The sequence below is a fragment of the Solanum tuberosum genome, unplaced genomic scaffold (genome assembly GCF_000226075.1).
Source record: "Solanum tuberosum cultivar DM 1-3 516 R44 unplaced genomic scaffold, SolTub_3.0 scf00723, whole genome shotgun sequence".
Classification (NCBI taxonomy): Eukaryota; Viridiplantae; Streptophyta; class Magnoliopsida; order Solanales; family Solanaceae; genus Solanum; species Solanum tuberosum.
In genome coordinates, this window is record NW_006239714.1 from 49,053 (window position 1) to 76,575 (window position 27,523).

Below are 27,523 nucleotides of genomic sequence, written 5' to 3' on the forward strand. Positions count from 1 at the left end.
GCCTCGAAAGAGTCCTCGATTAGTTGAAGGAACTTCTACGGATGAAGTACATGCTCCAACATTTAACATATTGACTCAAACCCCACTGCCAAAAAATGTTGAAATTCCTGCAAAGTGTGGTTCCTCTCAGTCGAAGGATCAAAAGGAGAAAAAAAAACGAAGCAAAGAAAAGGGTGAGTCCGGCAAATCAAAAGGGAAAGAAGAGGAATGGGAAAATTGTAGAAACCTTTTGATTCAAATTCTGATTTTGTTAGTGAAATAAAAAAGGAAAAATGGAAAAAAACAACAAATGTAGAAGTTGTTCAATTTTCAAAACCATCATCAAGAAGAACAACAAAAAAGAAGGAATCAGAAATCCCAATATCCAAAAAAGGCAAAAAAAGTTGTTAGGGTAAGTATTATATTTAATTTATTTTCACATTATTCAAATTAGTGATTTTTTTGCTAAAAATATCACATTATGCTTATTGTTGTTTCGAAACTTTTGTTTGGGTGAAACTTGTACGAAATGTGAATAATATTTATATGAATCTGACTTTAATATATGATTTTGGGATATTATATGAAATGTGATATAATATTGGTATGCAAATGGTATGAATTGTTAAATTACTCTGTTTTGTATGAATTATGACTAATATTGATATGAAATTGGGATTTTTTTCTAATAGGAAGGTTTCTCTTTCAATTTATTCATTAATGTATTTAAATTTTTAACATTGGTATGAAAGTGGTATAAAATGATTTTTTTTTCAATTTTTTTCAGTTGTACACATGTCTATTTGTTGAATACATCAGTAATGAAGTTTTTGATATGCTTTCTGTTGATATTGATGCAAAGTACCATCGTCAAAGGTATGCCACAATCATATGGCATTATGGAAAAACAAAGAATGATGATGGCGCGATCAGTGAGAGTGAAGTAACGGCACTGTTGCTAGCAAATTTGATGGACCCCGCATAGCAAAAGAACATGCTCCGGATACCAGCAATTATCCCACACCAAAACCACGAAGATCAAATTTGAGATAGTTGATTGCACCTTAGTAATTTTAGTAATTACTAAGTTTTTTTTACTTTTGGTACGATATTTTTGTGTTTGTTATAGCTTTAAGTATTTGATATATATAATATCCACTGTTTTATTCCAAAAGATATATACCAACTACATATGAATTACAGATTAACTATTGTAATCGCAGGATACTAGTTATATACAAACTGCATTCCAAATGGATACACCATTCTAAAGATAAATTACACATTGACTATAATAATTCTCGGGATAACAGTTATATACAAAATGCATACAAATTGGATTCAACATTTAGAGTTTATGATTTTACAATGTCTTATTAACTAGAAATAAATCATACTACTAATTTAAAGTTCATGAACTAACTCTGACTTATAATTGGTATCCAAACTGTACACCTTTGGCATCCAAAATTCATATTCTAACACAAAAAAATAAAAAATGAATGAAGTTGGTATCCAACATGTATAAATACCTTGTATAAACGATTATGCCAATGTAAAATAGTGATAATTGTATTTTGTAACAACCTCAATTACATTTTTGTTTTACATTTTTTCATCCTGGACAATTTACAACCTAATTGTAAATTATATTGTCTTAACAAGCGTGGATTAAGTATTTTTTAAGATGTATAAAATGGATAAAATATGACTTTTTAATTTATTTTAACAAATTAGAGTGAATTAAGGAAAACAAATATTCCTAATTAGTTTTAATCTCCTAAATTTATGCTAATTAATAATTATCATCAATCAATTCAAATTTAATTAATGCACCTATTTTCGTTTTTTATTTTTTTTTCTTCAAAATCGATTTATTTTCCTTTTTATCTTTTTTCAAAACAGACTTTTACAATTAATTAAAAATGTTTTTAAATAAAATGTTATAACCTGAAATTTTTTATTGTTACAACTTAAAAGTTTTATTCTATTGCTATAACTTGGAAATATTAGTCTAATAAATGTCATATATGAAATTTTCACTTTATTAAACTCTAAATTAGTAGAAAATATATTTTTATAAATTTTTTTTCTCTTTCTGCAAATTTTTAGAAAAATTGTATATAAATTATGACTCTTTTTAAAACTGTTTTTAAATTAAAATATCGAAGAATTGAAACATACCTCAATAATATCACATCAAATATGTAGATAACCGTAATGGTATCATGGATGGTCAAGTAATCCCATCCGTTGACTGAAGCAAACCTCAATGAAAACACTACTCAATTACTCATTGATACCACCACAGTATATTATACTTTGATGGTATCAAGGAAGAAGAAGCAGTCCTTTAATGAAGACATTGCTCAGTTACTCTTTGATACCATTAGATTATATTTATACAGGGAGAAAAGGGTGGACGCTGACATCAACATGATGTCAACACGCAATAAAAAAAATAGATATATGACATTTTAAAATGAAAAAAGGGGTAAGTTCAGATCCTTGGTTTCAAAAATATATTTCGTGTTCAAACTTCAAGCAATGAATTTTGAGTATTACAACACACTTTAATATGCTTTCTGGAAGAAAGAAAAAATTATTTTGCACAGTCCAACTTGACTACAGCAGCAACTATTTCTACCTTGCAACAAATGAGATCAAAATGTTCGTGTCGATTGCAGCTTTTAAGAGTTTGGAACTGTGTTACATGAACCATTCGCCCAGCTCGGGTTTTGAGAGATATAACTTGGGTAAAGAGATGACTTTCTCCTTCTGCTTTCAAGAGTTTGGAACTGTGTTACATGAATCTTTTACCCAGCTCGGGTTTCGAGAGATATGACTTGGCTAAAGAGAGGACTTTCTCCTTCTGCTTCTTGTATTCATTATAGCGCAGGAAGAAATAACTGATGTAATCAAAGTCGATGGGTGACATTTTCGCCTAGGAATAACCATAACAAAAAGATTAAAATGTGAGATTATCTATTGGCATTCTTTGGACTGCATCTAAAATATAGCATAATATCAGTACCTGGATCAAAGCCCAGAGAGCCCAGTATAGATGTGAAGCTAGCATGTAACTACTGGTCTCAACATATAAGGCTTCAAGGTCCTTGTCAGATACCTGTCATCAAAATTAACTTAGATATACTTAGCAATTACTGATGTTTAAGTTCAACTGTTTTCTATTTGGTAGCAGACAGTACTACAGTAGCGTTCCAAGTCTTAATCTCATGATGTCTCCCAACAAACCCACAAGAACGTGCATATAGTAACAATGTGGTTATGTTCCAGAAAACAAGATTGGCTAGGTACACTATTAGGACAAGGGCATAAAAGGGCCTATAAATTTCAACACATGAATTGGTGGCACGTAAAAGCTCTCTGGTGAAACATCAATAGGTGGCATGTAAAGCTCTCACTGGTGAAAAAAATTATTAATCCTTCCAAACTTGATGGAAGAAAGTCTTTCAACTCCTCTCGGGCACTAAACCATGATACTATCTTAAAACCTTTATTTTTTGTCAATTAGACTATGCCTTCTCAGAGATTGTTTTGCACAAATGCTTTCCACCCATAAAACTTCTCTGTCGAGTTTGCTGTATAATCTCCTCTGTAATGTTGGGAGTGTTCCTGATTGTTTTTTTTTTTTTTGGCTAAATAATTGTTTCAGTAATAATAGCACTACGCAAGTTCCATCCTAGCTATACAACATGCAAAATTAAGTATAAGAAGTTCTGACATTTTTCCTCATTTACCTCATTCGGTTGGTCAGAATCCAAATAGTGCCTGAAGAAATGAAACTGCTCATCCTTACTTGGATATCTACATATAGAACCACCTCTAATATTAGTAATCATTTTCAACAAAATATCACCATAAGATAGAGGGAAAGAAGAGGACTGAGGACATGGAGAAAGAAATGCAGAGAGGGAGACGCAACATACAAGCTGTAATCACAATCATAGCCAGCATATTCATTGAAGTGATTCCCTATGTCAAATCCCCTGTAATTGTAGGATCCATACTCAAAATCAATGAAATACAGCTTTTCTGGATTTTGATAAACGGAAATGAGGTTAGTACAAACAGTTAAGTTCAGCATTTAATTGTAACTAAGAACAAACTCATCAAGCAGTTTTCCAATATGACAACAGATAACAAGATCAAATTTAGAAATGTCAACCATTTGATGCAATGTAAAAACCAGATTAAAAGACCTAAAAAATCATTCAGATATATTCTTTTAATGGGATAGACTATTTGATTTGACGATATTAATCATATGGAAAGTTTTTCAAACAAAGAACATAAATGAAAGCAGGAGTGACCTGATAAAGTTCATCCAAAGACTTATGTTGAGTCTTTATCACAAGAGAATACGAGTCACTTCAGAGAAAATTAGTTCCCTTACTAAACATAATAAAACCTTGAGAAAGACGAACAAGCAATAGTGACCCAATATATGATCACAAGCATAAAAATTTGCATTAGTAATACCAAAGAGGATGTCTGCAATGTACAGAACCAATTAAGTGATCTAAATGGTAGGGTTTTCTTCTCCAATAGATGAAAAGGAATCTCGAGATTATTGAATTTTATCATGACCGGGTGGGGAGACTCTGGAGAATTTCTAATTGAAAATGCCATGACAGAAGAAAGTACCTCAATCAAGATGTAAATACATGGAAAGCTAGATCACAAGTACCTTTATCCTCATTAAGCATCAGATTTCCAGAGAGTAAGTCATTGTGAGCAAACACCACCGGGGAGTTAAGACGGTCAGTCAATTCCTGTTCCAGAATTGCACGTTACTTTTGAAACAAAGAGATATATCCATTTAATACATGAAGCTATTTAATACAATGCCATTCTATGTGGAAAATAAGAATCCCTTAACTTTGAAACCTACAACATTTCATTTGTGCCAACTTTGGCTGTGCAACTACAAGAAAGATGTAAAATGGAAATACGTATACAAAGTCATCCAATTTGAAGCAGTCTGAACCATAGTATGATGGAAGATGAGACAACACTTAAAAAGTTCTTTGAAGGTTTTCGTAGGTGCCAAAGGAGAGGCCTAGATCTCTCCAGCAAGATAACAAGAGAAAAACAACAATTGACTTTGGAAAATGACGCGCTGAACATCTTAAAGCTATTGATTTCTCCAAAAGGGAGGTTAAGGGAAAATTGCTAACATATGGTTTCAAATTAGCAAATCTGTGAAAGCAAACTAACATAATACAGATTAAGAAAAATGTTAAATGCTTGTAGGGCTGAATTTGCACTGTTATGACGAAGATATTGGGAGAATCCCCTCCCCTCAGGTAAACAGCAAACAATAAATAGAGTAATAATCAACTACATGTCATGGGAGGTGGGACTACCTTGAGCTCAATGATTTCATTATGAACTTCCTGGAACAAAATTGTCTCATACTTCTTCTTCTTCTCACCATCATCAAATTGGAGAGTTGATGCTGCAAAAATGGAAAACACTCAGGCTTGAGATGGATCTTTCGTCATAGCAGTTAATCCAGTACAAGTGGTTCCAGTCTATGAGACTAAAGGGATGAGGGATCCATACATATCAACCAATTCAGGGAAAATGACGTCTCATTTATATAATATCACTGGAGAATGTTCAGTAAAGGATGGACCTTTTTTGAAGAACTTTAACACATCATTCCACACTTGAGGTTCTTTGGAGCCCGGAATTTCCACCTGATGGAAATTTCGGAGTTGCTTTGCAATTTCAGCAGCAAGCTTTGGGTTTTTCATGTCTGTTGAAGAAGTAACAAGAAAATGACAACTAATTTGCATATAAAAATAACACCATGAGGTTGGGGAGAAGTGAAAAATGTAGGTATCCCTGAAAAACAGAGTGCCAGAAAATTATTTCAACAACCCCATGATACAATAAACTTACATGTAAGTGTAACAGGTCAAACAAGATCTGTTGATGAAAGGACTCAAAGGCAACTGTCGTGTTAAACTCTAGTCCTGTTACATGGCTTACAAAGCTCTCCTTACTATTCAAATGTGCTCTTCTCAACCTACTTTGTGGACAAGTTCTATAAGATTCAAACCACCGACTTCTTTTCTATTAAACTACTTCAGAAGGAGGAGAGGCAGACACACAGAAAGATGATGAAATGACTATGCTAATTAGGCAAAGAAGATGAATCTTGAAGAGTACGGGTTTATACAAAGGAAGATCAACAAGGCCAGTGAAAAATGAAAGGCATTAACTATCATGAAAGCTCACATATCTTTTATGCACATTTTGGTTGCTAATTATAAAAGCAATTCCAGCCTATGCAATGATCACTGATCAGCATCTTTTTATTTCTTCAAAATGGACCAATCAATATTACATTCTTTAAGAGATCTAACGACGACTATAGCTTAAACCATGGACAAAACATGTCAAGCATATGATATGGACTATTTATTACCAGATGTTGCCCCTTCCGGCCCTTATGTGGATTCCTTTGGAGAGGAACAAGAGAACATTTGAAGGGGTGGAAATGAGTTAGTACAGTATAGGGCATGCCTTTTATTTTTGGCCAATATTTGGTGCAACCACATAATTCTTGTTAGTATAGATGAAATGATTAGGTCCCATTCGTAGAAAATATTCTTTTTGTGTAGGTTTTTACTTTTTGTTAACAACTAGTTTTTTTGTTTTTTTTAAATTAGTAATGTTGTATTCCTCAGCATTAAGGATATGTTGGTGACCTCCAAAAATTAGTAATTTAGTACATAGAGGGACTAGGAAGGCTAATTACAAAGATCCTAGCATATCTACTAGTTGCTCTAACTCCTCTATACATTCCTGTTTACACCAAAAATACAAATATGCAATACATTTTTCTTTAACTTTCTGTATGGAGTTTGATTTGTTCTCGTAGCATCTTCCATTTCTTTCCTTCCATATTGACCACCATATGCAAGCTGGAATAATTCTCCACCACTTTTTTTGGCTTTTACTTGCTCCTCTCCTGATCCAGCAACTCAACAGGTCAGCAGTATGCTCTGGCATCGTCCAGCTGTTACCAGTGAGCCTCAAAAACAGAGACCATAGTTGACCAGTGACTCTACAATGTAGAAAAAGATGGTTGTTGGTCTCATTTGTCTCATTTCATAGAAAACACCTTAGTACTAGTTGTGCACCTTAAATCTGCAGTACCTCCTGAGTCAGACAAGGCCTCTTGGCTACCAACCATACAAAACATCTGATCTTGGTTGGTGCTTGGCTTGTCCATACATATTTCCATCTAGCCAATATGAGGCCTTGCTGAGTTTCCAGCTCCTTCTTATAGAGCTTGTTAACTGTGTATTAGGACTCTTATATTTATCAGATTAGGACTCTTAGGATTGTCTAGTGTATTGATGTATAACTAGGACTTGTAGTATATCTAGGATTCTTATATCCGTGTTATAAATATATGTAATGCAGGCTCTTGATATTCAATGAGCTATTATCAAAACTCTCACATGGTATCAGAAGTCCAAATCTAGCCCACGATTTTTTTTCGTCTCTTTCCTTGTTTTCGTTTCAGCCATGACTACTCAGCCTCTTTCTATCTCGGAATCTGTTACTTCAACAGTCCCTTCTCTTCCAATTTCTACACCTAATATCAGTTCTACTATTTCTACCATGTCCACAACTCCTTTGTCATCCTCTTTTTCTCTTCCTTTTGTGCCATCTCCCTTGGTCTCTATACCGACTTCCTTATCTGGTCAAGCGTTATCCACGTCTCTTGGCAGTACTAGTGGCTTACCGTTTGTTTCTCCATGCTCTACTAATTTTGATCCCATCTTTTCTCCCACCTTTTCTTCTTCGGCATCTCTTGCTGCACCAAATATTATGAATCTCGTTACAATCAAACTTCAATCTGTCGAAGACTATTTGATGTGGAGAACTCAGTTTACCTCTCTTTTGATTTCTCATGATTTACTTGGATTTGTTGATGGCTCTTTTAAACCTCCAAGTCCATTTATTTGTGATTCTTCCAGGAATCAGCAGCCTAATCCCAACTACCGCTCATGGCTGCGAGTAGATCAAAGTGTCAGATCATGGATTTTTGCTACCTTATCACGAGAGGTTCTTGTTGATGTCCATCTTTTGCCCACATCTCATGATATTTGGTTGTCTTTAAATCGTCGTTACATGGATGCTAGTCAAGCAAACTCACTTGACTTGAAACAACAACTCACCACCCTACGTAAAGCAGATTCTACATCTATTGATCAATATCTGAGGGATGCAAAACAAATTGCAGATTCCTTAGCTGCTATTAATTCTCTTGTCTCAAATCAAGACTTTATTGATCATGTATTGCTTGGCCTAGGAAAGGAATATGACACGTTAGTGGCATTATCACTCATTTTCCTGGACAATTGACACTAGAGGACCTTCGTTCTAAGTTGTTACTACATTTTTTTTTTTGAAATAGGTAACTTTGTATTCACACAAAAGAAACTCATCAAGAAATTGATGAGCATGGATTTACAAACCCCCAGGGGGTGCCATCATTCTCAAATCCAAAAACAAATTTTCAAAACTTTACAATTGGCCTATAAACTCCACTAAACTATCTACTTCCCCCACTAAATCTTGCTTACACCAAAAAAAAAAGACTAAGGCATCTCATCTTGATCATTTGGGAACTGCTAGTCCTCCCTTCAAAAGCACCTTCCATTCCTTTCTTTCCATAGTGTCCACCAAATGCAAGCAGGTACATTTTTCCACCAATCTTCCTTTGATCCTCTCTTCCCAATTCCTTGCCAGTGTGTTAAGTGCCTCAAAAGTGGTTCTGGGCATTTTCCAATTAACCCCGAGTATACAAATGAACATGTTCCACAGATCTGTAGCCATCCTGCAATGCAAAAATAAATGGCCATTTACTTCAGCCTCTTGTTCACACATATAGCACCTTGAGCAGATCTGTATACCTCTTCTTTGTAGCACTTCGTGGTTTAGACAAGCTCTTCAAATTACCAACCAAGTGAAGCAAGCAACTTTTAGAGGGATCTTAATCTTCCATATTAATTTCCAGGGCCAAAATGTTGTCAAAGAGTGGTTGGTGTTTCTTTCCCAGTAAACTCCCCTACTATGCAATTTCCAAACTGGTTTATCGGACTCTGCATTGATGCCAAGGAACAGGTTCAAGGCCTGAAGTAAGTTTGCTACTCTTTCAACCTCCCAATCATTTAGGGCCCTTCTAAACATAAGGTTCCAGCCTTGAGGACTCCACATCTGCGCTATAGTGTCATTCTATTGTAGGCTAATAATGTACAAATCAGGAAAGAGTATCCTCATTTTCACATCGCCTAACCAGATCTCATTCCAGAAACTGATCTTCAGGCCATTCCCCACTCTAAAAGTCACCTGCGCATTGAAGTCAGTCGACATTCTCCTAATAGTTTTCCATACTGAGCACCCAAAAGTGCCATTCACCTCTTCAGTTATCCAATTTCTCTGTAGGCCATGTTTCTTAGCTATGAACCTCCTCCATAATGTTGTATCTTCGCAACAGAATCTCCACAACCATTTTTGCAGCAAGCTAGTGTCCTGAATACTTAAATTCTTAATGCCCAAACCTCCTTGTGCTTTGCTCATTATCACCTCTTCCCATTTAACTAGGTTGTATCCTTGCTTCTCTTTGTTCCCTTGCCAAAGGAACACCCTTCTCAACTTGTTGAGTTTCTTTCCAATACTTCTTGGTAGTGGAAAAAGACTTGGCATATAAGTTGGGAGGGCATCCAGAACTGATTTTATGAGTCACTCTACCTCCCAGAGATAAATATCGACTCTTCCACCTTGTCAGCTTCCTTTCACTTCTCTCCAAGACTTCACTCCATACTTCCAATTCTTTGTTCTTGGCTCCCAAGGGCATCCCCAAGTATTTGATGGGAAGAAAGGCCACTTGGCAGCTCAGGTTGTCGGCTAGGCCTTGCATATTATTGACTTGATTAACTAGGAACAGGCAACTCTTCTGCCAGTTCACATGTAGACCTGAAATGGCTTCAAATATGGTTAGTATTGCCCTCAGATGCCTAATTTGTGCACTTCTGCACCACAGAACACAAGAGAGTCATCTGCATACAGTAGATGTGTGATCTCCATGTTATTAGCTCTGTTAGTATATGCACCAAAGCCTCTTATCCACCCCAATTCATTAGCCTTTCTAACCATGTAGTTGAGTCCCTCCATTGCTAGAAGGAATAAGAAAGGGGACATGGGATCTCCTTGTCTCAGTCCCCTTTGTGATTGAAAGAAACCTTCTGGACTCCCATTAATAATGATTGAAAACTTCACTGTTGACACAAAACTTGATCCAATTCACCCATTTCCTCCCAAACCCCATGTCACTCAGAACTTTAAATAGGTAGTTCCAGTTTACATGGTCGTATGCCTTCTCTATGTCCAATTTGCATAGAATACCTGGCATCTTTTGCTTTACCCTGGAATCCACCAACTCATTAGCCAATAAAGAAGCATCCATTATCTGTCTATCCTTCAAAAAAGCCATTTGATGCTCGTTAATCAGTCTCCCCATAACTGTTTTCATTCTTTCAGTGATCAACTTAGCGATGATTTTGTACATTCCACCAATCAGACTTATTGGCCCAAAATCCTTGAGTTCCTCTGCTCCATACTTCTTAGGGATTAATGCCACAAAAGTGACATTCAAGGATCTTTCAAACACTTCATTCTGATAGAAGTTATGAATTGTTTGCATCACATCATCCTTAATGATCTCCCAGCACTCCTTGAAGAAACACATAGTGAAACCATCTGGGCCAGGTGCTTTATCCCCATCACACAATTTGAGAATGTGTACCACTTCCTTTTCTGAGAATGGTCTCTGCATCCATTCTTGCTCCTCTTGACTTATTCTTGGGCAGTTCATCATCACAAAAGGTGGCCTCCAGCTTTCTGATTCAGTGTATAGCTTCTTACAGAAATCTGTTATATGCTCTTTGATTTCTTTCGGATCTTTACTCTCCTCCCCACTAATAACCAATCTATCGATGGTGTTGTATCTCCTATGTGTTGTTGCCACTCTTTGAAAGAACTTGGTATTATTATCTCCCTGCTTTAGCCATAATACTCTGGATTTTTGTCTCCACCTGGACTCTTCATTCTTTGCCAACTCTTCTAGCTCAACTAGGATCGTTGCTCTAATAATCATCTCATCCTATGTCAGCATTCTGTCATTCTGAATCAGATCTATCTCAGCTAGCTCATTTAGTAACCTGTTTTTCTTGTTGATGAGTTCCCCAAATGTTACACCGCTCCATTCTTTGAGTTTCTGCTTTAGCATCTTTAATTTCATGCTAAGTTTGAAGTCTGGGCATCCTTCCACAACAAAACCATTCCACCAGTCCTGAATTAAATCTTTGAAACCCTCTACATTAGTCCACCAGTTTTCGAATTTGAAGTAAGGCTTCCTTTGTTCCCAGTCACCACATTGTAGCATAATGGGGCAGTGGTCAGATATAACTCTAGGCATAATTTGTTGTCTAATGTTTCTGAATTGTTCTTCCCACTCAGTTGAGTAGAGAAACCTATCCTGCCTAGCAGCACTGTGATGGTAGGCCCTCTGAACCATGTGAAATTCCCACCTTTTAGACAAGGGTCATGTAACTCCATATCCTCTATCCACCTCGAGAAATCAGTCATTACATTAGTTATTCTCCTGCATCCTCTCCTTTCGGCCATTGTTCTAACAATGTTGAAGTCCCTACAGGTGACCCACGGACCTCCACATAGCTCCCTAATTGCAGCAATTTCTTCCCAGCATTCTAATTTTTCAGTTCTAGTATGTGGAGCATACCAACAAAACCCATCTTGGACAACTTCGAATTTGTATGTAATTGAGAATTTTCCTTCCTCTACACTACTACCCACCCAAATTCTTGAGTCCCACACAATCAGGATCCCCCCGCTGCTGCCATCGGTTTCGATATACCCATACCTCATCCATCTACTAGCACACAATTGTTTGGCAATCCTGTCTACATCCTTGCTGATTTTTGTCTCCTAAAAGCAGTAAACATCAGCTCTCCATTTAAGTAGAGAGCTCTTAACCAGATTCCTTGTTGAAATCTTGTTAATCCCCCTAACATTCCATAATAATATATTTACTTTCATTTGAGAAATAGTGGCTGGACTCTCCCTCTGTTTCTTACACCTTCAACTTCCTCATTCAAACCTGACTGCAAATTCTTCAGCTCATTCTTGCCAATTCCTCTGTGTCAAGATGTTGTTGCTTCGCTATTTTCCCCTTTCTTCTCCATCCCCTTCTTTCTTTCATCGAGCTTCATCAGTAGTGCATGTGTTTCTCCCCTAAAACCTTCAAACGCCACTTCGTAAGTTCTACTAAGTTCCAAAATATGTTAACTTACCCAATTGGATGTTTCGACCTCTGCGTCTATCTAGTCTCCAGGACTTTGTATGGATACCGGCTCAGCATCATGAATCTGCTGAATTTGCAAGCCTTCTTCTGGCGATTTTTGTACTCCTGAATTCTCCCCAACATCCTTAGGTTGGTCGATCTCCTTTGCTTTATTGCGAGTTGGTTCAACAACCTCTTTCATCTGGTTAATCGACTCTCCAAAATTGTTATTTGCAGAGCTGTTGATGTTCTCCACCATATTCGCTTTTTCCATTTTGTTGTACGCATGTAGGAATTGAGACGCTAGTTCCTTGATGTCCTTTAATCCTTCGAGAAAGCTCCCCTGCTTATCACATATTATGTCAAGTTTTTTATTTAAAAGGCCCCCTTTTTTAGTTTGCTTTGGCCCAAACCTTTGAACTGGGCTTTATTTTGAATTAGACTCGCCCTGGCCCACTCCTTTATTTATTTTCAAAATCTGCCCATGCTCTCCTGTCAAAACACGTGAGTCACTTGCTGTGTTTGTTGCTTTTTGACTTTGAAAGAGGTTCTCATCTTTACCCAGTGGTTCTCCGCCTCGTATCCGCTGGGTAATGACTTCAGAGTTCCGATCTTCTCCGACGAACACCCTTACCGGCGATTCGGTCCAAATTTGCATCGTATAGCATATTTCACCCCCGTCGATAGTCACCTCTTTGGGTATGTCTGCTCCATCTCCTTTGATTCTGATTCTTGCCCACTTGAGATGATTTCTCAATTGGGTTTCCTCTTCTGTCTCTACCCACCCTCTGCAAAAATCTTTGATAGCCTTGAAAATTTTCTGGTCCCAGAATTGCAAAGGTAACCCTAAAATTCTTACCCAGGTCAAGCTTTCTGTACCCCTCCCACATCTCGTACCTATCGTCGGGTTCCACCATTGGAGGGTAACTGGCTTATTCCTCCACTCCCAGTCTCCTTCGATCACTTGCTCTGCTGTGACCCTAAGTGCAAACTCAAATAAGAAAGCCCATTGCCTATTTCATAGATGTTTAGACTGTGTGTTTGTTTCCATAGTCAATTGGCCCATCCCCTGATTTCTACAAGAGTCGTTGTTTCTCCGACTCTGGGTTCAAAGACACCTACCAAACTCCTCTTTAGCACTTCACTGTGCTCCTCTAGATCATCTTTAACAAAGATTCCCTCTCCCTGTAGGACTGCCTTCTCCTTTTCTGCAACTTTTGACCCCTTGTTAGCCCATTTAATGCTTCTTAGAACTGTAGCATATGGAATGTCCCTGTTCACTAGCCTAGGATTCCCCAAGCTCACTAACTTTTTGTGACTATTAATGAATCTCCCCACCTTTTCCGCAATGCTCAACCACCCTGAATTGAATGCTAGTTCAGGGATGATAATCACTCCTCTCCTCCTGCCTCTCACATTTATTAGACTGATGTAGCGACCGTATTTATTGTAGTTCCTAGAGCAGAAAACTTCCGAGAAACTGTCTTTCTTCTTCCATCTCTTCACCGTGTTCCCCCTTGTTAGTGATGCCTCCCGCAATGTCTGCACGATCCATTCCATTGTCTTCTCATTGAAAGTTGTTCTCGTAACGGATTTCCTATTTCTCTCTGTCCAGTCGTACCAAGCTCCCGCTGTACCAAATGTTCTTGAGATGTCGTAGGCTTTGAATCCAACTGCAAAATAAATATTGTCTTTCATCGATTGCAAAGAGGGAAGAAAGAAGAAAAAAAAAGTGTAACGGAAGGATCACCGGAAGCGTAGGGGAGAGACCCTACTGGATTAGGACATTCCTCGATTTTTGTGTCTGGGAGCTTTTTTTACTTTTAGCAAATGGTAAACTGCTTGGCCTTATTGAATTGTTGTTGTTTCTAAGTTGTTACTACATGAACAACGTTTGCAGCGCTTTAAAGGTTTTATCCACCATCTCTTCCACAAGCTTTTGCTACTCAAAATACACATTCAAACTCTTCAAGTACATCTCATTCATATCAAGGGGGGCGCAGCAGGGGTCGTACCTATTCTCCTAGAGGCCGAGGTCGTGGATCATCTGGCAGGTTTCACCAACATCAAGGATCTACGACAAACAATTTTCCTCGCAACAACTCTACTGGACAAATCACATCAGGTATTGATAGTGCTTCTCATGTCTCTTATGTCTCACAGTCCACCAATACAAATTCTCCATCCTCTGGAGTTTTAGGTTCCCATCCTTCGACTCTTATCTCGGCTGCCTCTGCTCATATGACCCCATCTGAAGGTAAGTTTTTACATACATCCTCTTACAATGGTTGCGATCGTGTTTTAGTAGGAAATGGCGCTTTGCTTGATATTAATAAAATTGGATACTGTCAAATACCTGCAACATCTCGTCCTTTACATTTGCACTCCACCTTTCATGTCCCTAATCTTAGTCATAATTTAATTATGTTAAAGGTTATGTGCTGACAATAATTGTTACGTAACTTTTGACTCTTCTTCTGCTTCTATTAAGGACAAAGTCACGGGTCAACCTCTTCTCAAGGCTTCCAATAAAGGCGATGTTTATCATGTGTCCTCTTCATTTGCTTATTCCTTTGCTCGTGCTTTTTTTTATTTGCGTCAACCAGGAGATATATGGCACCGCCGTCTAGGCAATTGTGGTGCTCGTGTCCTAGATAGTCTTAGGAAAAATAACTTAATTAGTTTGCTCAATTCTTTTAGCAGTACTTGTGTCTCTTGTCGTCTTGGAAAATCTCAACGTTTATCTTTCAATTTAGTTGATCATTGTAGTTCTTCCCCTTTAGAAATTATGGCAATCGCCTATATTATCTAATTTAGGCTTTCAATATTATGTCATATTTGTGGATGATTTTTCTCGTTTTACTTGGCTCTATCCTATGAAAAATAAGTCTGAGGTTTTCACACACTTCTGTGCTTATCAAAACCTTTCAAAGTGACGGGGGCGGAGAATTTGATAATAAATCCATGCTTTTACACTTTTCTAACTCAGGCATTGCTTTTCGCAAATCATGTCTAGACACTCCTCAACAAAATGGCGTTGCTGAACGAAAACATAAACACATAATTGAAATTGTGCGAACTATTCTCACCGAGTCAAAACTTCCTTCTCAATTTTGGGTTAATGTTGCCTTCTATGTTGTTTACACTATTAATCGACTACCTACTCCTATTTTTAACGAAATTTCTCCCTTTGAAAAGCTTTTTGGGAAACCTCCAGATTATACATTTCTCAAAGTGTTCGAATGTGAGTGTTTTCCGAATATATCTGCTCGTGTTTCTCATAAGCTTGCCCCGTGTTCTATCCAATGTGTGTTTTTAGGATATGCTCCTAATTATAAAGGGTATCGTTGTCTAGATCCTAAAATTGGTCGTGTTTATATTAGCCGGCACGTGCTCTTTCATGAATTAAGATTTCCATATTTAGAGTTCTTTAACCCAAGTGACACACCGATCTCTCTTCCTGCTTCTTCCGACCCGCTCATTGTCATTTCACCTTTACATTTTACCCCTACTATCACATCTTCATCTCCGTGTCATATATCTCCGACAACTTCTTCCCCTCCAGTTGTCTCGTCTATAGCGACAGTCCTTCTAATGAATCAAATTTTAGTGTTCCTTATACTCCTTCCAGTGCTCCTATTTCATCCACTAGTGTTCCTCATATTTCACCCCCCTCGACTACCCCTTCGACTAGTGTGCTGCCTTTGCCTTTAAATAGAAATCTGCCCACATCTCCCTCTCTTCCCAATCATCCAATGCAAACTCATTTGAAATCCGGAATCACTAAGCCTCGTCAGTTGCTTTCCTTAAATACAACTCATGAAATTGAACCAACTTGTTTCTCCCAGGCTGTCAAAAATTCCAAAATGGCAGCAAGCAATGGCTGATGAATTCAATGCACTTTTAGAAAATAAAACTTGGCTGCTCGTTCCTTATAACGATAACATGAACTTGGTTGGTTGTAAATGGGTGTATCGTATCAAATATAATTCAGATGGGTCTGTTGAGCGTTACAAAGCCCGCCTTGTCGCACAAGGTTTTCACCAACAACCAGGTCTTGATTATCATGAGACTTTTAGTCATGTTGTTCGGCAAACTACGGTACGTATTGTTCTTTCTCTTGCCGTTTCTTTTGGTTGGTCAATTCGACAACTTGATGTTAAAAATGCTTTTCTTCATGGTATTCTTAATGAGGAGGTCTTCATGAAACAACCTCCTGGTTTTACTCATTCAGATTATCCACATCATGTTTGTAAATTAACTAAATCATTTATGGTCTAAAGCAAGCACCACGTGCTTGGTTTCATCGCTTTAGTACATTTCTTCTCACCCAAGGTTTCGTTTTTAGTAAAACTGATTCGTCTATGTTTATTCATCGTTCTTCTTTAGGTATTCTTATCTTATTGTTGTATGTTGATGATATTATTCTCACTGGTAGTCATTCAGATCTTCTTGTTCAATTCATAGATCGTCTTTCTCATCAGTTTGCAATGAAAGATCTAGGTAACCTTCATTATTTTCTTAGTGTTCATGCTGTCAGCACCTCACATGGTCTTCATTTAACTCAACAAAAATACATTGTTGATTTACTTCTTCAGTTTCATATGCATACATGCAAGTCTGTCCGTACTCCTATTGCATCTCGCACTTGTATAGCTCTTGAGGATGGTAACTTACTTTCGGACCCAAGTGAGTATAGGAGCATGGTTGGTGCACTTCAATACTTGACAATGACTCGTCCTGATATTGCCTATGCAGTTAATATTGTTTCTCAATTTATGCATGCTCCCTGAACTACGCACATGCACTGTGTCAAGCGTATTTTTAGATATTTGCAAGGTACACCCACATATTTATGTGTGCCTCTTCATCCAATTCTATTGTCACGGCCTATTCCGATGCTGATTGGGCTGGTTGTCCTGATCCTCGCCGATCTACGACAGGCTATACAGTGTTCCTGGGCTCAAACCTCATATCTTGGCGTGCAAAGAAACAACCAATTGTTTCTAAGTCATCTACAGAGGCCGAATACAGAGCAATTGCTTATACATTTGCTGAGACTACTTGGATTCGTCATCTTCTTTGTGAGCTTGGAATATATCTTCGTCAACCGGTTCGTGTATTTTGTGACAATGTCAGTTCAACATATATGTGTCGCAATCTAGTGTTTCACGATCGTTCCAAGCATATTGATGTTGACTTTCATTATGTTCATGACATGTTCGTGACAAAGTATCTCAAGGGGATCTTCTTGTTAAATATGTCCCGACGTGATTACAAGTTGCTGACATTTTTATGAAAGGCTTTGTCCTCCTCTCAGTTTTATTTTTTACGTGACAATCTGTCCGTCACTACATCTCGTCCAGATTGAGGGGGCGTATTAGGACTCTTATATTTATCAGATTAGGACTCTTAGGATTGTCTAGTGTATTGATGTATAACTAGGACTTGTAGTATATCTAGGATTCTTATATCCTTGTTATAAATATATGTAACGCAGGCTCTTGATATTCAATGAGCTATTATCAAAACTCTCACACTGTGAACCTTCCATCCTCAGAGTGTACCCACGAGACTGTGTCTGGCCTTGCAACAAAACCATTAAACTCATTGATCACATGCCTCCTGTCTTACCCAAACATCTTTCCAGAATAGTATTTAGCTCCATTTCCTATTCTGAGTTTGATGTTTCCTGCTAGTTTGGTCGAGAAGGATCTTATTGTTTTCCATGTTGAAACTCCATATGGTATAGTGACCTCATTGGTACACCATTGGGAGTCCTGGCCATATTTGTGATGTATAACTTCTCTCCAAAGAGCCTGTTCTTCTTTCACATATCTCCACAGCCATTTCATCAAGAGGCACACATTGTGGATTTGAAGATTCCTAACTCCAAGACCACCTGAGAGCGTAGGTAGCTGCACTGTTTCCCAGTTAACTAGATAGTACCCCTTCCTTTCTTTGTTTCCAAACCAAAGAAAGTCTCTTCTAAGTTTGTCCAATTTCTCCAACACCTTAGCAGGTAAGGGAAATAGAGACATGGCATAAGTGGGGAGGGTGTCCAGCACTGTATTTATTAATGTTTGTCTGCCCCCAAGTGACAAGTATTGAGATTTCCATATGGCTAACTTCTTCTCTGGCCTCTAGATTATCTCATCCCATATTAGTAATTCTTTATGATTGCTTCCCAGAGGCATTCCCAAGTAAGTTGATGGGAATTGCTCAATCTTGCACCCTAGGATGTTAGACAATCTTTGCATTTGTGCTACTTCCTTGATAGGGAATAAACTGTGTTTCCTCCAATTAACCATCAGACCAGAGACAGCTTCCAGGATCATAAGTATCACTCTGATATATCTGATCTGGTCTTCTTTTGCCTCACAGAAGATTACAGTGTCATCAGCATACAACAATTGGCAAATCTCCATACTCACACCTGCCCTGCTACTAACTTCAAATCCCCTTATCTATCTGTTTTGAGTAGCTACCCTCAGCATGCTATTCAGCCCCTCCATGACCAATAGGAAAGGGGAGAGGGGATCACCCTGCGTCAAGCCCCTTTCAGATGAAAAAAAACCCGCATGTTTTGTCCATGGTTTAAGCTGTTTATGGGGCTTTCACCACTACATCACAGCAAATTATTTATGTATCATGAAGGGAACTTTTATTTTGTCTTGGATGATTGGCCGTATAAAAGCAGCTACAGAATCTGGAAGTCAAACCTTAAGCCTAAGGGAATAAATTTTCTTTTGATGGTTTGACTAAATACAGGAAGTTCTCTTAGCACCAAATGAAAACCAATGGGGAACATCACAGCATAGGATGAAGGAGGATTGCAGATTATAAATTCAATGTTCATTTTCACTCTTCGACGAATTTAACTACACAAGGACTTCCGAGAATGTATCTTACTTTAGACTAGGGTTTCCTAGAAGTCTATAACTAGTAGGTATTTTCAGGAACCTTTAGATAAATTGACATAGAGAGTTTGACCTAGTAGGTTGTAGTGTTCTAGTAGAATGTTGTGTTTTCTCTGTTAATGAAAGATGGTTCAAGGGCTTCAAGATGAACAGAGGGCAAACAAAATGTACTATCCATTTCACATCATCTATATGCGAATGACACACTCATTTTTCCTGAACCAGCAGCATGTCAACTAAAGTAATTGATATTTATTTTGAGTGTTTTGAGGCAGTCTCAAGACTTCATGTCAATTGGTCAAAACAGGTTAATTCCAGTCAACTCAGTGTGAGATTTGGATCTGTCTTTAGGGGCAAAACATAAAGCATAACTATATAGCAGGAGGTGGTGAAAAGATGTGAAATGAGTTTATCCAACTAGAAGAAAATTACCTTTCTCTAGGGGGGACACTTGAATCATAATAATAGTGTGTTGGATTCAATGGCAACATATATTATATGTCTATGTTCCCAATGCCTGTTAAGGTGAAAAAGAGAATTGACTAGTTAAGGAGAAACTTCTCATGGAAAGGCAATAGAAGGTAATTTCAACCTAGTGAAGTACAGCATCGTCACTATAAAGAAGGTCCAGGCAGAGGGGGATCCAGATTTATGCTTTATTGGTTCGAGTGCGAAGACCTACTGCAGCTCATTTGATTTATTGAATTCAAAATCTATTATTTCTACTATTTACTGAATTTTTTTAACACATATACAGGGTCTGAGCTAAGCTATTGGGTTTGGATGAATACATATTATATCCTTCCCAGGGGTTGGGCATCAAGAACTTAAGAGTACAATATAGGAGCCTTTTGATGAAATGGCTATGAAGAAATAATGTTGAAATCAATGCTCCAAGGGGTCGTTTGGTAGAGTGTATTAGGAAAAATAATGCATGCATTAGATTTGTGTATTAGTAGTCCCTTGTTTGGTACACTTTTTCATGCTATGTATAACTAATGCTAGCACTAGTTATACACTCTATAGTGTATTGAGGAGTGTATTACTAATACCATGGATTTCTAGGTATTAGTAATGCAAAGGGATTTAATATATGCATTAGCATGGTTCAATACCCAATTACCCCTCAAAAGCACTTCTACATCTTTTCCATCATAATTGTGGAGGATATTTTTGTAAATAAATATTTTGATACAATGCACACTATTTTTAATGCATCAAAATGCATAAGAAATAATCTATGCATAACTAATGCAAGCATTACTAATGTAAGCATTACTAGATGCACTCTATTGAGCATTATTTTTATACACTCTACCAAATGATCCCTAAGGAGGAAGGCTATCATAGTGTAGTTTGGTCAAGAGAACATGTGGTGTCCAAAGACGGACGCTCCACCACAAGGAATAGGTGTAGGGATAAATATTGGAGCACCATGCCACGTTTTTCACAAGATATAGAAATCAAGATAGGGAATGGAAAAAAGTCTCTTTCTTGCGAAATAATTGGCTAGGACACTCTCGTCTTAGAAATGAATTTCTCACTCTTTTTAACCTTCCACAGGACACCAACTTTACACTAGCACAAAGAAGGGAGGGAAACATTTGGAACATCACTTTCAGAAGAAATCCTAATGAATGGAAAATTAGAGTGATTGCAGATTTTTTCAGCTTTTTATCTACATTCCAATGTCTTAATAACAATGAAGATCAACAACTTGAAAGGGTCAGGAAAATGAATCATTTACCGTTAGTTCATGCTACATTCAGAAGGGACAATCATATTACTCATAGACAATGATTAAGGGTTGCAAAACATATGCTCAATGTGAGTTCCTCTGCGGCTAATAACCAAAGAATCATGCTTCACTCAAGATAATCTATGAATAAGGAGAATACAATCAGCCAACAGAGTTTCATGTGTTGAGAAGAATCAGAATCAAACAATTGTTTGTTCCTTCACTGAACTTTCACTTTACATGTTTGGAAGATGTCAATCTTTTGGGACTGAAATGGATTATGCCAAGAACAGTTTAAAAGTTTCTATTGAACTGGAACAGATAAGGACTGACAAAGCACTTAATGAGACTTGGAACACCATACCTGCTTGCATTTGGCGGTGCAGTTGAAAACGAAGGAATAAAAGATGCTTCACAGGACAAGAAACCACTATTTTGAAAGTTAGATTTGATTGCATCACATTGATAGCTTTCTGGTGTAATTTAGAAATGGTATCAGGATTTTAGCTTTTCTTGATATTGCTTTAGTTTCTATATTTTGGTGTAATTGCAGTGCATTCTTAAGTGCTGCTCTTGACATCACATAATGCTTAATCTCAGAAAAAAAAAAAATATATATATATGCATATGTATATTTATGTACACACACACACATATATATATATATATATATATGTTAGAGAGAGAGAGGAGAGAGAGTTTACTTTTTTTATAAGAATATAGTTTACTTCTTAATTTTGTTCCTCCCAGATTTTCTGATGCCTAGTCCTAAATAATTCTAATAGGAAAAGGAAACACGTAAAAATTTCTAAATCACAAAGGAAAAATGAAGTCTGGAAGGTAGCCAAAAGTTTTTTACACTAAACCACGAATAGTCTCTACTACATATATGCTACAAGTGGAAGTCTGATTAAATGCCTACCTGGGGGTGTTAAAGTGCGTGCATCAATAAATGACTGAACCATGCCATTCCCAAATACTGCTAGCAACTTGGCACCAAACCCAGCCGCTGAGAGGTGTTGAATCGCCTAAAGACAGGTACTTAACAATCATGAAGTGTGTATGATACATGGACATGGCCATAATTACAAGAACTAAATAAATAAAACTTCAAAGTTTAGAGAGTGGAGACATCCATCGAAAATTCAGACTTCACCAAAGAAGACGTGGAATTATGGACTAAGCTTATGCAAGAAATAATTTATTAACTGATCACAAAAAGCTTAGACCTATGTAGTCAAAACCTGACAGTAAATATATATATCAAGAACAAAAGTAAACTTGCATAACATCAATCAGAACATCTAGAATCAAACAGCTGACTTCATGCCTAAATTTTGAAGAATGGTAGATGTACAATTCCTAACAATAATTATTGAGAAAGATATTTATAATTAAGCATGGACACAGATTTTGTGATATAAATGTGCAGATACTAGGACTCCAAAATACTTTCTCCGGAGAAAATAATTCAACTAGTCCCTCCCCCTCTTCTTCCCCTAACTATGAACAAAACATAATTTTAGTCCCTCCCCCTCTTTTTCCCCTCACTATGAAAAAAACATAATTTTAAAGTGAAGTGTATAACAAAGGTGAAGTCCCCCATTAACTTGGCAAAATACATACCCGCTATTTGGAGAGAGTACCTTTTTTCTTTAGTAACAATTTTTTGAACATTACATATATATTCTTGAATATAAATTATTCTTTATTGTACTTCTATATAGCTTTTAGATATGGGAACTTTAATTTTTGTAATACTGAGGAATCAATGTCTAGACAGAAAGTAAATTTTGTAGTCTTAACACTGTTCTTCTTCTTAAGATAGAGGGAGTAGATTTCAAAATGTTTTGGAGGTTGATTGGCTTATTTGCCCCAGTGGATAAGAGTACAAGACTTACATGTGAAGTCTATGCATACTCTTCTTGGACACAATCCTACTAACAAAAAGGACGAGATACACAGATATAACACCTAATGAAGCTACACTGCAAGTTGACATCCACATAACATACTTTGTGGGGAGAGGAGAAGATTCAAACACTAGTTTGACAGATCAAATAACCTTGTAGTTAAAATGAAAAACAGATAACCCAAGTGTAATTGACTTAAATTACTCAAAAGTCAACTGTTACCGCTCCATATGATAGGAATAATGCACGGAATAAAATTAATCAACAGAAGCCTCTGAAACTAACCTGCATTTCTCGTTCACGGTTAATGACATATTCAGTATTTGGACCATATAACCTAACTGTCATATTTTCATGCTTTCCATCATCTTCTCTTACAGATACTTTTAGCACTGCAAAAATAAAAAAATATTGTCAGGACATACTACAATCTTAGCAAATATGTGTAGTCTTAAAATTTTCTGAGCAATAAAGATTTTAACAGTAAGAATCATTCTTTTTGTCATAGGATAGTACACATCGTATACACAATTATAGAATGATAAGTTTGGAATGCAAATGAGTGCTTAAAAATTGCAAATTCAAACAGAATAAAATACACACATAGATTTGTGATGCCACCAGATACAGTCTCTACAGAGAAGTGAGAACCATCTAGATTTGACCATTGGTTGAACAAGTCCTTGCACAGTTCTCTGCATAGTTTCAAACCAAGTTCAGAAATAGAAGAGGAAGAACAAAAATTAGCCTCAATATACAGGTGCATGCATATGCTAAATATACTTCTGAGTGTGGGAAGAAAAAATTCACAATACATCTATTTTACATACAAGTTTCATAAGCCTGCTAAATCATGTCCCATTTAATCTCACATATACTTATTACGCAATAACCAAAGGAACACCTAAGACCTTTTTCTTTACAATGACGGTGTCTTGACAACCATATGCACCTCGACTAGTTCACTGGATACATGTTGCCACCTACTACACCTACTGAGGCTTAGACAAATGGAAATAATTCACCTATTATCACTTTCGCTAGGGTTCAACCTTGCTTTCCAAGGTTGTCACTCCAACTCTACGTCCACTAGGCCACTCCCTTCGAGGAATAAGTAGAAGTTTTTAAAAGAGCATAATCTTGTATTCTGATTATCCTTAAAACTAAAAGTCCATCCCTCAAATGATACAATGTTGCCATCATGCTATGTTTACAGATAAATTCATGCACTCACTACATCTCATAGTATTGTCGGTTAACATTCCATTCATATTTAAACGCCAAAATGGTGCACTATGCTCTTGCAGCAACTGAAATACTTTGAAATGAGAAAATACTAATTCAATACATCCAAAATTAGAATTTTGGTTTTCATAACATAAACAAGGATTGATACTCGAAAAATCTACAACTGAGATGTCTTTTGATCATTTCAACCAGTAGGAAAATGAAGCTTTTATATCATGTCTCACTAACAAGCTGAAGAGAACAATAAACATAGAGCTTAGGTAAAGTCAACCATTTTACACTGGAATCACAGCTGAGTCAATGTTAATCCAACATATTATTTTTAACCAATATATCAACTCAACTCAAATCATAAATCATAGCATAAAAGAGATTGACAAGACATCCATCAATCCTACTACTCCGTGTGTCTCAATTTGTTTGTCTTGGTTTAATTGGACACAAAGTAAAGAGACAAAATAAGGCTTTTGGCACATAAATTGACATAAATAAACTTATAACAAGTCATGTCAAAAGCAAAACACATAAGTTTTAAAATATAGAACGGTAACAAAAATTGAAAAAGTACCAAACAAAATCAGACAAATGGAGTATTATCATTTAAGTACTACTAAACAAAACGCTAGTGCATGCCTAAATAGCACAACCACAACATATCAAATCAAAACCTAAAGCCAGCATCCAAAATTGAAAAACTGTTCAATACACATAAAGCGGGAATCCAAACATACACGATTTTAGGCTTTAGATGAGTAATAGAGAGAGAATGATCGACGGTGAGGGAGGAATAGGGAATTTTGGCTGTCACGCTGTGGCGAGCTCCTTCTGCTACTTCCATGGCGTTCCAGATCTTTGCTGCTGCTGCCCCATGTATTTGGTGCTACTATTTATATATTTGCGGCAGATTATTCAAATGCTTTTTTGGGTCTCCCACTCTTTAGATTTTAGATTTACATGACCGGGAAGATCGTCTTTTTTACGTTAAGACAATAATGCCCTTGCTCTAATAAAAGTGATAAAGCACCTTATTCGGATAAGGTTTTTTACCTGATCAAAATGGTCCTTGATGTATTGATGTTGCTTTATTTTGGTCCTCAATATATTATAGGTGATTGAAATAGTCCTTTATATATAACAAAATGTGTTTAATTTAGTCTTTTACCCTAAACTTAACATTTTACCTCCAAAAACTGTTAAATATAACGGTGGCCCACCATTATATTTAACAATTTTTGGGGGTAAAATGTTAAGTTTAGGGTAAAAGACTAAATTGAACACATTTTGTCATACATGACCACCGTTAAATTTAACAGTTTTTGGGGGTAAAATGTTAGGTTTAGGGTAAAAGACTAAATTGAACACATTTTATCATACATGAAGGACTATTTCAATCACCTAGAATATATTGAGGACCAAAATAAAGCAACCCCAATACATCAAGGACCATTTTGATCATTTTCTCTACTTTTTATATTTGTATGGATATATTTAATAAAAATAATAATTGATATGATTATTTTATCATACTGTGTACTCTCTCCGTTCAACACTGTTGTTCACTATACTATTTTGGAATATCTAATAATATTTGTCTAGAAATCAATTGATAATTTTACACTTTAATTTCTAATTTACCCTTATCATTAACTATAGTCATTTTCTTATACATTTTTCAAGACATTGTATTTATTACTCCCTTCGTTCACTTTTACTTGTCACATTTTGACTTGACACACTCATTAAGAAAATGATTATTGATATAGGTATTTTACCAAACTATCCCTATTAAATGATGTTTAGTATTAAGTCTTGGAAAATAATTTGAAGAAAGAGTATTTAATGTTGAGGGTAAACATGGAAAAATATTATTGTCTTTTCTTGATATGTCAAAAGTGACAGGTAAAAATAAAAATTTATTTTAGGAAAAAGTGACAAGTAAAAGTGAACGGAGTGAGTATATTCAAAGGGTAATATAGTAAAATTACTCTTCTATTTATAGTCTCTTAAGAATTGTATAAAGTCAATAGTGGACAAGTATTGTTGGACATAAAGAGTATTCTATTAATTTATGTTTAGTATTAGGTCTTAAAAATGATTTGGGAATAAGTGATTAATGTTAAAGGTAAAATATGGAAAATATAATAATTGTATTTTTTTTATATAATAAAATATCTATTCAAAATAGTAGACAAATAAAAAAGAACAATAAAAGTATTGTATTATTTAAATTTTATCAGAAAAGGTCCAATCATGATTAGAATAACAATTAATTCTTTTATTATTTTAAAAATAATTATAAAATCTTAATTCTAGTTAAAACATTATATCATTCATAAACAGGGGCAGACCCACGTATAGAGTTATGGGTGCTCGAGCACCCATTGACCTCGACGAAATTTTTTGTATATTTATATAGAAAATGTTGAATAAGTTACATAATATATTTGTTAGCACCCATTTTTGCGAGTGCTTTGATCGTGAAGTTGATTTTGAGATTGTTGGTGCATTGCACTGGGGTTCGAATCCTAGCGTAACCTCCTGATTTTTTTGTTGAAAAAAGGCAAACTGAACTTCTTCATAGTTTTTGAATTCTTTTTATACCTTTTCACAGACTTTTTGCTTATATTTCTTTGTGGTTTTTCCATTTTCCTATTTTTTGTATTTCATTTACTAACTAAAAAACATTATTAAGCTTCTACAAAGAAATCTTTCTTGACTAGCAACTTTATGTTAAAGGAATTGAGCACCCACAATCATAATATCCTGGATCCGTCATTGTTCATAAATATAATCACATTCATAATTGTTCGTTCATAAGCTCACATCGGACTCGAACCACTCATTATCCAAAAAGTGAATATATATCATCACTCTATCTAAATATTTCAATATGCTAATTTCTCAAGTTACCTCTCAAGATAACAGAACACACATACATAACCACAAGATCATCATTCATCACATTATCAAAATATATTATAATTATAAGTTCATATCTCGTAACAACAGAAAATAATCAGTTCAACAATTTGCATTATTCATTCCTGCAACACTTATTTCAATCATAAACAACATCAACTTTGTCCAAAGATCAATAAACATGTAATACAACTCACATTACATATCAACAACTAAGCCACCTCAATTGCAACCTACCTCAACCGACAAATTAGAAGCAAACAAGTTAAATTATCGAAGCCTTATCTTTTTCCAATGCCTCAGAACGCTAAAAGTTCAAGAAAAAGTATAAGGTCCCTTCAATGACCTGTTTTCTCAAATGAAGATCTTGGATATTCAAACTCGCCTAATTCTA

The 27,523-nt window shown here is 36.2% G+C and overlaps 1 protein-coding gene across 1 annotated transcript; it reads right to left on the reverse strand.

The window, feature by feature from the left end:
- Positions 1-2,462: 2,462 nt before the first annotated feature.
- Positions 2,463-25,167, reverse strand: LOC102589881 (probable ethanolamine kinase). The gene is made up of 11 exons (XM_006367450.2): positions 24,942-25,167; positions 23,566-23,657; positions 23,248-23,354; positions 21,972-22,077; positions 5,642-5,764; positions 5,370-5,461; positions 4,691-4,775; positions 3,930-4,035; positions 3,741-3,807; positions 3,014-3,106; positions 2,463-2,923 (listed from the first exon to the last, which is right to left on the reverse strand). Exons 1-11 carry the CDS (start codon positions 25,046-25,048, stop codon positions 2,783-2,785), a joined length of 1,119 nt encoding a protein of 372 aa, XP_006367512.1. The 5' UTR covers positions 25,049-25,167; the 3' UTR covers positions 2,463-2,782.
- Positions 25,168-27,523: the final 2,356 nt, after the last annotated feature.

Coding starts and splice junctions, on each gene's coding strand:
- LOC102589881 (XM_006367450.2), bottom strand. CDS start 25,048: ATGGAAGTAGCAGAAGGAGCTCGCCACAGCGTGACAGCCAAAATTCCC. Junction 23,355..23,565: donor TGGTGGCATCACAAATCTAT/GTGTGTATTTTA, acceptor TTATTTTTGCAG/TGCTAAAAGTATCTGTAAGA. Junction 2,924..3,013: donor CTCTCTGGGCTTTGATCCAG/GTACTGATATTA, acceptor GGTTATTCCTAG/GCGAAAATGTCACCCATCGA.